At 51.7% G+C, this 13,544-nt stretch overlaps 1 protein-coding gene across 4 annotated transcripts in view; it reads left to right on the top strand.

Moving 5' to 3' along the window:
* Positions 1-7,732, top strand: part of Ptch1 (patched 1) — a 67,310-nt gene extending 59,578 nt beyond the window's left edge. For all 4 annotated transcript variants that reach the window (XM_058585146.1, XM_046462744.2, XM_046462746.2 and 1 more), the window contains 4 exons: positions 1,851-1,950; positions 2,437-2,691; positions 3,737-4,292; positions 4,904-7,732. In XM_058585146.1, the coding sequence (XP_058441129.1) occupies positions 1,851-1,950; positions 2,437-2,691; positions 3,737-4,291 (910 nt within the window). In that variant the 3' untranslated portion in view covers position 4,292; positions 4,904-7,732. The remainder of the gene's footprint in view (positions 1-1,850; positions 1,951-2,436; positions 2,692-3,736; positions 4,293-4,903) is intronic.
* Positions 7,733-13,544: the final 5,812 nt, after the last annotated feature.

Here is a 13,544-nt window from a genome sequence, read left to right as displayed (position 1 = left end):
GCCAAATAGTTTCTTTTGCGTAATTACTTTCTCATTGAGCACAAATGCAATGAAAACCCCCAAGTGCCATTTTGCCTAAGTGAGCGCACCACGGGCCCCACCCACAGCCTTCTTTGTGGCTTAGGGCCTTCGAGGAGAGAGAACAATTCCCAGGTGGTTCAAGACACGGAGGAGCAGGGAGATGTGCAGAGTACAGTGGGGTCCTGTGAGCATCACAGTCAGCCAGGGTGCTAAGTGAGCCCCAGGAAGGAACCAACCCTGAAACAGAGCACCCGGGAGTGGGGTTGGCGGGGACCTAAAGGGTGGAATCCCAGGGGCTGCTTGTTCCCCGTCCAGAGACCTCCGGATTCCTGTTTCAAACACTTAAGAGGGCTTCCCATTTCCCATCACAGGATGGATTAGCCTGATAGAGCCCTCTCTGAGGTCGAATAAGTGAGCAGACATTGTGTACATGAAGCCGTCAGGAATCTAATTGGTCCGTTTATGCTACAGCTAAATGGATGGGATGTAAATGTCTTAATGCCCGCCGCTGATATCTGCCTCCGCCTAACGTCGCGCAGTTTACATTAGATCTAGGCATGGGCGGCTCGGCCTCTTACTAATGCAGCTCAGAGGTTTCTCGTGTTTACAATAGCTGTGAGGTATTTGTATTTTTATAGGGATCCTCTCCCCTTTCATCTAGTTTTGAAACACGCATTGGCATGGCAGAGTTGGGGGTCCTGTCCCGTTTTATGATCCAGCGGACCATTAACAGCTCCATACCTTGCCCTCCCTCTGCCCAGAACATCCTGACCCACTCTCCCCCAGCCCCAGCCCACTTCCATCAAAGCCCTAGAAATCATTAGTTCCAGAAACGCATCCTTGCTGGAGTGGGCGCCCTCGGGCTGTGCCCAGCGCCCGTCCAGCCTCAGAGCCTTTCCTGCTGGCGGGTCCACCTGGGTGCAGCGGAGGACCCCAGACCTTAGCCCTCAATGGTGGGAAAGCAGAACTGCTTGTGCGTGCTCCTCTTCAGCCATGGTGCTGTGGCCTTTATGTTTGCATTGGCTGACGCAAAACAAGAGTATTCAGAGATGCTAAATTGTCCAACAAAAGGTTGGCCGGCAGCGCAGCCCCGCCATTGTGGAGCGCCCTCACCCAGCACAATGCCCGCTCCCACAGAATGGGCGGCGTTTTCTTTGCGGAGAGCTGGTTCCTGTGTTCTAAAGAGGGTGCCGTTGGAGCCGTTTGGTTAAAAACTGGAACTCGCAGAATCCTAGGCAGAAAGTTCTGATTAATGAAAGCCCAGGCAAAGCCTCACCTGATCCACTGGAGACTTAATTAGAGATTCTGCCGTAAGAGGCAGAAGCATTTCACAGTGGATTAGCCGCCTGCAGCAGCGGCTGCCTCTCCTCCCGGGCCAAATTGTTTAAATTCTACACCCTTCGCTTCATTTGTTTGCTTCTGCTGGGTTTTCGCGCACAGGGCCCCTCGGCATTGTTTGTGCTTTCAGTTTGCTCAGCCATTCAGCTCACACGCCATATTTTTGTGTTTGTGTAACACATTCATAAATAACATTACATGCCTGAGATTTCAGCAAATTAACAAACTAATTTTTGTTTTTCCTTCCCTTCACGAACTAACACTTTGGGTTGTGGAATGTAGTCCTCAAAGTCATAAGGTAAAAAGAAAGAAAAGAAAAGAAACAAAAAACGAATCTCCTGTTGCATTTGAACTCTGGTTTTTGTAGCCGCATTTCAGCGGGGTGGGTTTGTTAATTTGGGGTGTTGGCGTGCTGCAGTGTTTGGGGACAGGAGGGGTAGCCTGACTTACCTCTGTCCTGCTGAAGGTTGCTGTTTCTCTCTGTCTTCCAGGTATTTCTTTGCAGTTCTGGCAATCCTGACCATCCTGGGTGTTCTCAATGGACTGGTTTTGCTTCCAGTTCTTTTGTCTTTCTTTGGACCATATCCCGAGGTCAGTAATTATGCCGGGCGCAGTGTCCAACCCACAGGTCACCTGAGCACGGGTCCTCTACTGTTAATTTAGATGTTTAGATACAACTGCATTTGCAGATTGTCTACCTTTTCAGTAAACATCTAATAGCAATGGCCTTTCCCCTCTTCCATTGTGATAGCTTGGGGCGGGGGTGTAGGACTGGCCTTGTTTTAAGCCAGCTGATCAGTCACCGGCAGCTTAGGACCCTGTATAAATGAAGACCATCCACAAGGTGGATGTTGGGGCATAATGGCGGTAAAGGGTGCACACGTCACCTTTCCAGTATCAAAAACCAGAGGGCAGTTATTCCCTTGCTGCAGTTGTGGGACCTGAATGTCCTCCATGTGGCAGAGAGGTGGGTGGGTCACGGGGCAGGGGACAGACACCCGCACGATGCTTTGAGCTCTGAGACCACACAGCAGTAGACAGACAGTCACACGTTTCATGTGGAATCCCCATAAACAGGTGTCTCCTGCCCACGGCCTAGACCGGCTACCCACCCCCTCCCCTGAGCCACCCCCGAGTGTGGTCCGGTTTGCGGTGCCTCCCAGTCACACGAACAACGGGTCTGATTCCTCCGACTCGGAGTACAGCTCTCAGACCACGGTGTCCGGCCTCAGTGAGGAGCTGCGGCAGTACGAGGCCCAGCAGGGCACCGGGGGTCGTCCCCACCGAGTGATCGTGGAAGCCACAGAAAACCCAGTCTTCGCCCGTTCCACCGTAAGTTGCTGCGGGAACCCTGTCTCCGAGGCCCCAAGCTCGCTCAAGCTGCGTTCCTCGGCCCACCCTGTGCTCCCAAGGATGGCCTTGCCCCCACCCCAGGCCCAGAGCTCAGCTTCCAGAAGCCCAGGAAGGTTCCAAGACTCCGTGTTGCTCCACCAAGGCCCCCTGCCATCCTGCCAGGAAATGGGTATTCCAGTCCCAGGCCAGAGCAGCCCTTCCATGAAAGAGAGAGGGGCCAACCCAATAACCTCGATTGTCCTGCCCTCGCCCCCCGTGACGATGCCTGCTGAGCTGCAGTGTGAATCTGGTTTTGTTCAGCAGGAGCCTAAAAATAGGTACAAGCTGAAGGACTTTGAAGTTGGTCACGGTCCTTTTGATTGATGTGGCCACTGTGTTGCTCCGTGCTTTGTATAGAGACCCAGAAACCAGACTCCTAACAAGCGGACAGAGCCGCCCTGCCGGAGAGAACTTTCTGCGATGGTGGACGTGCTCTCTCCCTGCTCTCCAGCATCGTAGCCGCTGGCCACACGTGACTGAGGGACACTTGAAATGTTGCTCGTGTAACCGAGGAAATGCACTTTGCATTTCTGTTCGTTTAAACTTAAATAACCACGTGTCTCTGATGGCTACCACACCCAGCAGTGCGGGGTGGACAGTCCTGCCCACGGCCCGTGCTGTGGCCAGCAGGGCTGGACGATACTTTGCAGTTTTTAGAAGAGAGGAGCCCAGGGCCTGGCTGGACTGAGCAGGGCGGGGTGGCGGGTGGGCTGGAGGAAGCAGCTGGGACGGCCTCCTGCCGGAGCCCTGCATTTATGAGCAGCCTGCACTTGTGTCCAGCCAGCTGTGTCAGGGCAAGCCTGGAAACAGGATCCCAGAGCGCGTCCCCTGCCACATCCCGGAGGGGCGTGAAGAGTTTCCCTCCCTCATAGGCAGAAGGTCCCCATTGGCTCCCTGGGGCTGACGGTTGGGGGTCTGGAGGGAGCAGTGCACAACCTGGGGTTGGCACCTGCCGCCTGTGTTGACCTGTCCTCTCCCTCTGCAGGTGGTCCATCCCGAATCAAGGCATCACCCACCCTCGAACCCTCGACAGCAGCCTCACCTGGACTCGGGCTCCCTGCCCCCCGGACAGCAAAGCCAGCAGACCCGCAGGGACCCTGCCAGAGAAGGCTTGCGGCCACCCCCCTATAGACCGCGCAGAGACGCTTTTGAAATTCCTACTGAAGGGCATTCTGGCCCTAGCAATAGGGACCGCTCCGGCCCCCGGGGGGCCCGTTCTCACAACCCTCGGAACCCAGCGTCCACGGCCTTGGGCAGCTCCGTGCCCGGCTACTGCCAGCCCATCACCACTGTGACGGCTTCTGCTTCCGTGACTGTTGCCGTGCATCCCCCGCCCGTACCTGGGCCCGGGCCTGGGCGGAACCCCCGAGGGGGTCTCTGCCCAGGCTACGAGGGCTACCCCGAGACTGACCCTGGGCTGTTCGAGGACCCCCACGTGCCTTTTCACGTCCGGTGCGAGAGGAGGGACTCGAAGGTGGAAGTCATTGAGCTGCAGGACGTGGAATGTGAGGAGAGGCCCTGGGGAGGCAGCTCCAACTGAGGTGCGTGCTGCCAACACAGGTGGCTGGGCCTTGCACACTGGCCATGGGCCTGGGGTGCAGAGAAGCACCTAGATTCTCAGGCTGTCTCTTCCGGGGGTCCCTGGCCATTGGCATATCCCGAGCTGGACCCCAGGGACCTGTCGACCCCAAGGCAAGGCCAGTGTGTACAAGTTTGTCGTCTCCGGGGAGAGAGTCCAGTTCCACCCTGGGTCCTTCCCCAAACCTGTTAAGGATGAGCACAGCTCGACAAGGGCCCTGAAGCCGCCTTCTCCCTGTTTGCCAGTGGGTATTACGGTGCCCTAGCAGGTGCTCAGTGGCCCGAGCTTAGATGGGGTCCCATCACAATGCCAAATTTTCATGGGAGGTGTGTTTAATGTCCTGATACACCCATCCTTAATCATCTGGGCAGACCGTCCTCTGTGTGCCGTGGATACCCAGCTCCATGAGCGGTCACAGAGCAAACGTCCCTGTGTTCTGCCACTGGATGAAGGAAGGATGGGGACCAGCCCCGGCCCCCTGTGCCCCTTCCCCAGCCGCTCGCTGTCCCATAACCCTCTATATGCAGCCACCTGTTACCCACCTTGACAGCCCTTTTTGGTTTTCTTTTAAAGGGTGATTAAAATCTGAAGCAAAGAGGCCAAAGATTGGACCCCCGCCCCCGCCCCTTTCCAGAACTGCCTGAAGAGAGCTGCTTGGAGCCATGGAGACGCGCCCCACCGGGAGAGCAGCTCGCCATTACTGTAACCCACTGTATTATTTTGTTTGTAAATATTTCAGAGGTGTGCACATGTGTAATATAGAGGGAATGCTGTAAAGTGATGTGGCCTGGGGCTTCCCCGCTCCTGCCCCGCGGTGGGGGGCTTCGGGGCCCCTCCCTTTCTGTACATTGGTCTCCGTGCCACAACCAAGCTTAATTTAGTCTTAAATGTTCAGCATATGTTGCTGCTGCTTAAATATTGTATAATTTACCTGTATAATTCTATGCAAATATTGCTTATGTAATAGGATTATTTTGTAAAGGTTCCTGTTTTAAAATATTTTAAATTTGCATATCACGACCCTGTGGTAGTATGGAATGTTACTGTTAACTTTCAAACACGCTATGCGTGATAATTTTTGTTGTTGTTTAATGAGCAGATATGAAGAAAGCACGTTAATCTTGGTGGCTTCTCTAGGGGTAGTTGTATGCGGTTCTCTGTTTGGTCATGTGTGTGAACACGTGTGTGATTTCCCAATGTACTGTACTGTGATTTGGGGTTTTTTTGTCTGTTTCTAATGCTGTCTGTAATGCTTAGTGGGCTCTGCCCAGTCAGGCTGGAGGGGTCATGCTGTCCTTGTGGCTCTGTGTTGGTGGAGGGCTGGCCTTGAGCTTCGCCGCACTCTCCAGGGATGGTCCAGGAGAAGCCGGGCTCTCTTACCATCACGTTGCCCTCCAGATGCCCCACCTTGTGCTTTAGAGGGAGTAAGTGCCTTCACCTTGATCCTGGTGATGGACGCTGGAACCTCAGGGTGTAGACCCAATGCTCTCCCTTGGTCAGGAGTGAGGAAGCAGGCCTCATGGTGGGTCCTTGCCGAGCCTCCATGAACTCTAGAAAAGCATGTAGCACCGTGCCCTCTCGTGATCAGCACACACCGCACATGTACCCACACACACAGTCCCCCCATGGCCCTGGTACAGGTAGAAAACCTGTTGGGTTTCTTCTGCCCACAGTAAACCCAGAGGTGACACTTTGAGTCCCTATGATTTAAATTAACATTGTGATTAAGTTTACAGTCCCCCTCTTTCTAAAATGGAACAGCTGGCTGGGGCTTCCTTGGTCTTCTGTAAAACTAAACAGTGAGCGTCCCATCTGGTGACAAGAGCCGGAAGTCCTGTGGGGTGGGGGCTCTCAGAGGTCCTTCTCTCCATGTCCACGTTGGGGGCAGGCTTCCTAAACCAGTCAGAACGTGGTCTCCCTCTGCTTTGTGGTCACTGTCTTTTCGGTGTGACGTTTACTGAAGAGCAGGAAGGTGTGATCGCACACCTGGTAACATGGGACTGAGGGGACCTGCAGGTGTGGACGGAGGCAGGTTACCCCCTGGACGCTATTCTTGAAAGGTCTGCGTCTGTGTGAACTCCATTCTCAGGCTCAGAGGTCTGGGCTTCCTTTTGCCCCTGTAGCCAGAGACCAGCATGAGTCGGGGAAAGGGCTCCCTGCAAACCAACACAGTCACTTGTCTCTAAGGAGAGGACCAAGTGCCCGCATGGCTGAAGCCTTAGTTACTGTGGGGGTAACTCAGTGACAGCTCCCATTATCCCCCGTTTCACATGGAAAACCTTCAGAGAAAGGCAGCAGGCCCCGGGGCACAGCATCACAGTGACCTCAGACCCTGGAACTTGCCACAAAACTGTGAGGTACTAATAGGAAGCCACCAGGGCCCAGCCACCCCCTGCACTTGTGGGTGCCTGTTCATCAGCCATGCTGTCTGCCCTCCTGGCACCGGCTCTGCCAGAAAATTCCACCCCTACGCTCTGGTGCGCTTCTCCCTCCTCTCCCGATCCCGGCTTGTGTGGAGCAGGTGAACCAAGCAGCACTGGGTTTCTGTACAACATAGGACTTTCTCCAGGGGTCACACTGGCCACAGCAGGACTCAGGGCTGGCAGGAAGCGAATTTCTCTCTCTCTTTCTCTCTCTCTCTCTTTCTCTCTCTCCTTCTTGTCTGTCTTGTTTGTTCATTTGGATGTTTTAATTTTTTTTTAAAGAAAATCTTTGCTGATATTTATAATTTTGTATCATAAGAATGTTTTCCTACAGTGTTTGTCATGCCAGTTTATAACAAAAAAAAATGCAGGGATTTTATTTCTATTGGAAACACTATTACAGCTATGTTTTACTTTTGAACAGAATTTTTATTTGTATAGAGTGCTTACTAATGTTAAATAGTTCAGAGTATATAACATTTACATTAAGGACTCATGGTAGGTTTTAGTGTAAGGAGTTTAAAGGAAATTAATATTCAAACTGGGTCTCGTTGTCTGCCGATTTGGGGCGGAAATGAGTTTGTGTCATTTCAATTACAAAGATAAAAGTATGCCATATAATTTATTTATATGAAAATTTATTTTTGTAGTGTACATAGTAGTCATCGAGTCTTTTGACAGAAGTATATTTTTAAAGAATTTATATGTGATGAATCCAAGATGTCTGGAATTTTGCTGAGACATGAGTGGGGACACTTTTCATTGTAAATTACGGCCAGGCAAAAGAAAATGTTTTAACAGTGTTAAGAGAGTGAGGGTGAGTGGATTTTCCCGCGATCGTGACACACGTGTTAGTTATCCTTGTGACCTAGGTGGTTCTCACCTTGGAAGGTGAAAATGTACAAACTCTCTAAATATTAATGTTCAAACACTGATAGAAATTCTAACATGAATAAAAAATAATATAACTCGTTGGTTATGTCTTTGTTTAGAGAATGTTTTCTTTCCCTGAAACACTTCACCAAGCAGTCGGTGTCTGGGGCCCTCCTGGATTATGGTGGCTCCGTCTTGCTAGCCTCCTCAGATACTCATTTTTTGTTCCACGTCGTGGGGACAGTGCTGCTTTTATCCTCTGACACCAACAAAGTTGCTAAATGACCCTTCCGAAGAATCATCCCTTCTGTGTCATACCGCAGAGCAGTCCAGCTGGTAACGTGGGACTGGGGGGACCTGGTGCCAAGTATCTTCTCTGAGTGCTTACTGACAGGTTTGCATCAGAGGCAAGGTGGGGGGATAGGGCCAGAAGTGCCTCCCACTGCCCAGCTGGACCCAGGGAATGGCCGGGAAGAACACAAGGCCCAAACTGCTCTGGCCTGTACTGAGGCTGGAGGGAGGGGCCAGCCTATAGCCCCCAGAGCTGCCTGTCATTTGTGCACAGATTGTCAGCAGATAGCCATGTCCAGTTAGGTCCCCGTGGCCATGGTTGCTCTCACGCCACGACGGCAGGACCCGGCTGCCTGGCCTCCAGACCCTCAAGTATGCACCCTGAGGCCCTGAAGAAGCAGCTTGCCAGTCCATCTTAGGGCAAGGTGGCGTAGGCCAGGCTGCTCCAGTGTGGTCCATGAATCAGCACGCCTTGGAAGCTTGCAGAAAAGCCAAAATCTCCAAGCCACCCCAGACCTACTAAATTCAGAGTCTCTGGGAGTGAGGCCCAGTCTGCGATTTAACAAGCAGTCCCAGTGGTTCTGATGCTCCAGCAGAGGCCATCCCTAAATTCCTTCCAGCCTCGCGAGGCCACGGGTCTCTAATTTGACTCAGGCTCCACGGCCAACGCAGGCCAGATTCTGGAAACAACAGAGATCCTGACTCCTCTGTGTGGTCTCTCCACAAAAACACATGTTCCTCTGTGGGAAAGAGTCGGGACCTGTGAACTCTGCGTTTGTGGCTGGGAGTCCGGGGAGGGCGATTCCCTTTTTAGAGCTCTGCCGCAGCTGGGAGGAAAGACCTCAGGAGAGGGCTGCGGGCTCCCCACCTCGCAGGCAGGGCTAGGAGGTCCACCCGGCCAGGCCCTGCTCTGCCCTTCCTGCCAGAGGGCTTCCCGACGTCCAGCTGGCCAGCTCTGACACGGCCAGTCACTTGAAACCGCAGGAGCCTGTGTCCTCGGTAAGGGCATGCATGTCCCTGCTGATTGTGCAGGTGGGGAGCACGAGGCTAAGGGAGAATAGGGGCAGCCTCACCCAGAGATGCCACATGGGTTCCCCTCTGGGCACCTCCTCTGGACTTCTTGGCCCTGATTCCCCATCTCTAAGGTGACAAGGGCCCTCGAACAGAAGCATGAGGGTTGCTGAGGGTAGATTTTATACTTGCACTCCTCTGTGGAAGCATTTGAGGTCATCATAGCAAACCACTGAGGAATCAGGTTTGGCTGACAAAAGGTCCTTGAAGGACCGTTTACCTGGGGAAAAAATAGCAATAAATTGTTTTGTCTTAGATTCCTCTTCCTACCTCCTGATGTAATTGTCGACCTCTTCTTGAGCCCCTGAGGGGTGAATTCACACATAATGCTGACTTGGTTCATCAGAATCACGGGGTCATGTACTCCCAGAATTTGAGTATGGAAAATACCGATTGCATTCATTGGAATTGCATTCATTGAATGGGGAGAAGGTTTCTTTGAGATGTGCTTTATGTCATCAAGATGATCAATCACCTGCCACCATCAGTTTTATATGAATTTTTAAAAAGATATTTTTAAAAAGGTTTTTTAGTTGTATATAGACCCAATGCCTTTACTTTATTTTTTTTAAATTTATTTATTTTTATGGGGTGCTGAGGATTCCTCCCAGGGCCTCCCATGTGCTAGGCAAGCCCTCTACCACTGAGCCACAGCCCCAACCCAGTTTTATATTTTGTATAAGTGACATATAGCTAATTTAGTAAGATAGCTAATTTAGTAATGGAAGAACTGAGTCTTTAATCATGTTGGCCTGGGGAAAGTTTTTAATTGGATTTGAGTTCTAAGATCTGCCATATTCAGCCAGGACCTAGGTAAATCAAGGCCCCATTTTTCGGGCAAGACAGACATTCGTCCCAACTCTGGGCAAGCTGCCTACAGCCCCATTCCAGGCTGGTTGATGTGAAGGCAGGTGTTTTGTTTTGGTAACTAGTAACTGACCTCCCAAAAGGAGAAGTGGAAATGGGTCTCTTAATCACCTGAAAAATATATTTGCCAAGTTTTAATTACTTTTAATGAAGGCTGCACACAATGAGAACATGCCGCACCCACGAACCGGATTCGTTCCCGTTGCCCGGATAGAGGGTGAGTGGGGCCCCGTTCTCTGTGTACGTTTCCTGCCAGGAAATTACAACAGTTGCCATCACAGGGACCTTGAAGGAATACTCAGGCCTGTTAGGAATATGGTGGAACTCAAGGAAACAGAGAAGCCAGGCACGGGGGCACACACCTGTCATCCCAGTGGCTTCAGAGGCTGAGACAGGAGGATAGAGAGTTCCAAGCCAGCCTCAGTAAAAGCGAGGCACTAAGCAATTCAGTGAGACCCTGTCTCTAAATAAAATACAAAATAGGGCTGGGGATGTGGCTCAGTGGTCAAGTGCCCCTGAGTCCAATCCCCAGTACCAAAAAATAAAAATTAAAAAATATGAACAGTTCAGATGACCCAAATCATGCTTTCTACCTGGCAGGTTAGTTTTTATTATGATTGATTCTTGCCTTCTCTGTAGGATGCTGTTTCCCAGGGCAAAGGGAACAAGGTCCTTTGGCTGAAATGCCAGGTAGAGACGGTACTCGCCATGAGACTGAGTCAGAGCTCAGCAAGTGGCAACCTCCCCGGGGAGAGGCCACCACAGCCCTGGGCCCCTTCCATTTTCCTGGAGAGCGTTATCTTGATCTATCTGCCTCCTATCCACAGGACTTGTGCTTAAGGGTCCAGGAGTGTGATGTAAGTCACCAACAAGAAAGTCAAATAAGTTGTCCCTAAGAAAGCAAGCACAGGGAATACCTCTATCAGCAGCACCGTCTCCATATACAACTGTTTGGATCCTCGTGGAAAGGGGTGGTGGTGGATAATAACCTGTTTTATTTTTATAAAGGAAAAACACCCATGTGGACGGGGGTGGAGAGGACGAGCGAGTTCTGACTGGCGAGTTATTATATAATAATGAGGATTGCAGCATTAAGCCCGAGTCAAGTTGCCAAAAGCATCATCTTTGTAATTACAGAGTTCAGTCAACAGCAGTGGTAGGTGGACTCGGGTGGGAGCCTCTCGCAGCCGGGGAGGAGCCCGACAGGGCAGGAATGGAGAAAGCAGAGGCCCTCTGCAGTGGAGGAGGAACGACACCCCAGCAGGGTCCCGGTCAGAAGAGAGGCTGGTACCATGCAGGGGACTGGCTCACCCCCAAACCAAAGAAGGCCACTGGCGGAGGGACAGCCATGGGAAAGAGCAGAATGGTGTCCAGATGGCCGAAGACCTTCTCCTTCACCAAACCCAGGGCTGCGGGAGCCACGCTTCCTCCTTGAACCCTTACCCACGCTCCTGCCTTGACATCAGGGGAGGCCCCCGCCTTGCACGGTCATCAGGAACCATGAAAGTTGGTCATGAGTCTTGGGAAGTGAAAGCTGTGAGAGATCTCTGCTGTCTTGTGACCCAGAGAAGTGACAGGATGTGCTCAGCATCCGTCAACGCCCTCAGCCACCGAGTCAGCCCAAGACCTGGGTCTGGAGCTGTGGATGTTCTTATTCTCTCTTATCATCCTCAACCCCACCCCCACCCCCACCATTTGTTTTATGTGTTAGTTTCCAAGGCAGGGTGGCTGCTCTCTGCACGGCCACGACAGCTTCTCAGCCTGTCACACGCACCCTCGTGTGGACACCGTGTATGTCGGTGCTGAAGGCCAACGGCAGCCACAGGGGAAGCAATTAGCAAACCTCTGGATTCTCCTTCTGATTACACCTAAATTCCAAGAGCTAATTGGCTGAAATGTTCCTCCTTAATGAGAAGCAATTAATATGTGAAACTAGGTTTGCATTTCACAAGAGAGCTTGCACTTCACGATTGAGATCTCGTCCCTCATGCGCTAATGGTGTCTAATGGTCTGTGATCATAAGGCACACACAACTCAGGTGGGGTTTTCAGAGTGCGAGGAACGAAGGATGTCTGGCTTTAGGAACTCGTCTTGCACTGCGAGAGCAAAGCCAGTACCTTTCTTGGGCTGGGAAAGCACAAGTGCACATCCCAAGCTGCCTGACACACCCACATGCCCAAGAAGTCTTGACCTGTCACCTTTGGCCCCTTCTGCATGTCCTACTACCTACAATCCTCCCTCCATGTCCCTCAGATACCCAAGTCCCTTCTATAAAATGGCACAGCACCTGCACAAAACCTATGCACATCCTCCCATCCACTGCAATTGTCCCTAGATTACTTATAATGCCCAATGCAATACAAAAGCTATGTAAATCATCGTTATATTGTATTGTTCAGGAAATAATGACAAAAAAATTCTGTACTTGTTCAGGACACATTCTGTGGATTAAACCCAGGGTTGCTTAACCACTCAGCCACATCCCCAGCCCTTTTTTGTATTTTATTTACAGATAGCATCTCACCGAGGTGCTTAGGGCCTCACTAAGTTGCTGAGGCTGGCTTTGAACTCACGATCCTCCTGCCTCAGCCTCCCAAGCTGCTGGGATGACAGGTGTGCTCCACTGCGCCTGGCACATGCAATCTTTTTGCCCAAATATTTTCAACCTGAAGAACCAGGTGTTCCCTCATTCCCTTTCTCCCAAGGCTGGGCCTCTCTCTTCCTCCATCAAGTCACCCCCAACATGATGCAAGCAGAAACCCATGCATAATAAAATGCGATGGTCAAGCCCCATTCTGGGCAGCAGTGGTAACAGTACTGTGGTCCCATTTCTTGCTCAGCATGTGCTGGCCATAGGTCATCTCCCTGAGGGAACCTGATAAACCACACACCTGCAGAGACTCAGGACGAGCAGGAGCCAGCAGGAACAGGCAGGAGGAGACAGCAAAGACCAAGAGTGGCAGAGGCAGGGCCGTGAAGAAGAGGAAAAATCAGGTGGGCAAGAAGGGATCTGGGAGGTAAAGTCAGAAGTCTCCTAGGGAAAGGCCGAATCGGAGTGTGAAGGAGGCCTCAGCAGAGGTGAGGCCTTGACAGAAATTCCCCAGCACACGCCGGGGTCCTTTTGGGAAGATGGTGGTGGTCGGAAACTTCAGTGGGGAGAAGAGGATGAAAAAGCAGCACCTTCATTTTCTGTGTTTTGCTTCTGGTTTCGTTTGTGCTTTTATTCACCATCCTGTGCTTCTTATTTTCTAAATTCATAGTGTGAACAATGTATTTAGAGGGTCATCGAATTGCAGTCCACAGGCCAAATCCAGACAGACCGGCCCTTGTCTTTGTCAACAGGTTGCATGAGTGCAGACACACCTGCTCATCTGGGTGTCCTCTGGGGCTGCTGTTGTGCTACCATGGCAGAGCCGAGAAGCTATGACAGAAGCCATGTGGCCTACAAAGCCCCCAGCATTTCCCCGAGGTTACTCTACAGAAAGTTTGCAGCCCTGCCTCCAGGCCCAGGGGTGCTCTCCTTCAGGCACTGTGGAGGCATCTCGGTCCTCACACACAAGGCCTGTTCTGCCTCCATCTGCAAAGTGTATCTCCCAGTTAGTCACCTGGGTCGTGCCCTCATTGAACCCAGATCTGCGTTAAATGTCAGCTTCTCAGAGGACCCTGCTGACTTACAGTTTAAAATTGCA

This window comes from Marmota monax, unplaced genomic scaffold (assembly GCF_021218885.2).
Source record: "Marmota monax isolate L192 unplaced genomic scaffold, Marmota_monax_Labrador192_F-V1.1 WCK01_AAM20220418_F8-fsc00180, whole genome shotgun sequence".
NCBI lineage: Eukaryota > Metazoa > Chordata > Mammalia > Rodentia > Sciuridae > Marmota > Marmota monax.
The sequence above is the reverse complement of the archived record's forward strand: the minus strand, read 5'-3'. Positions and strand labels throughout refer to the sequence as shown.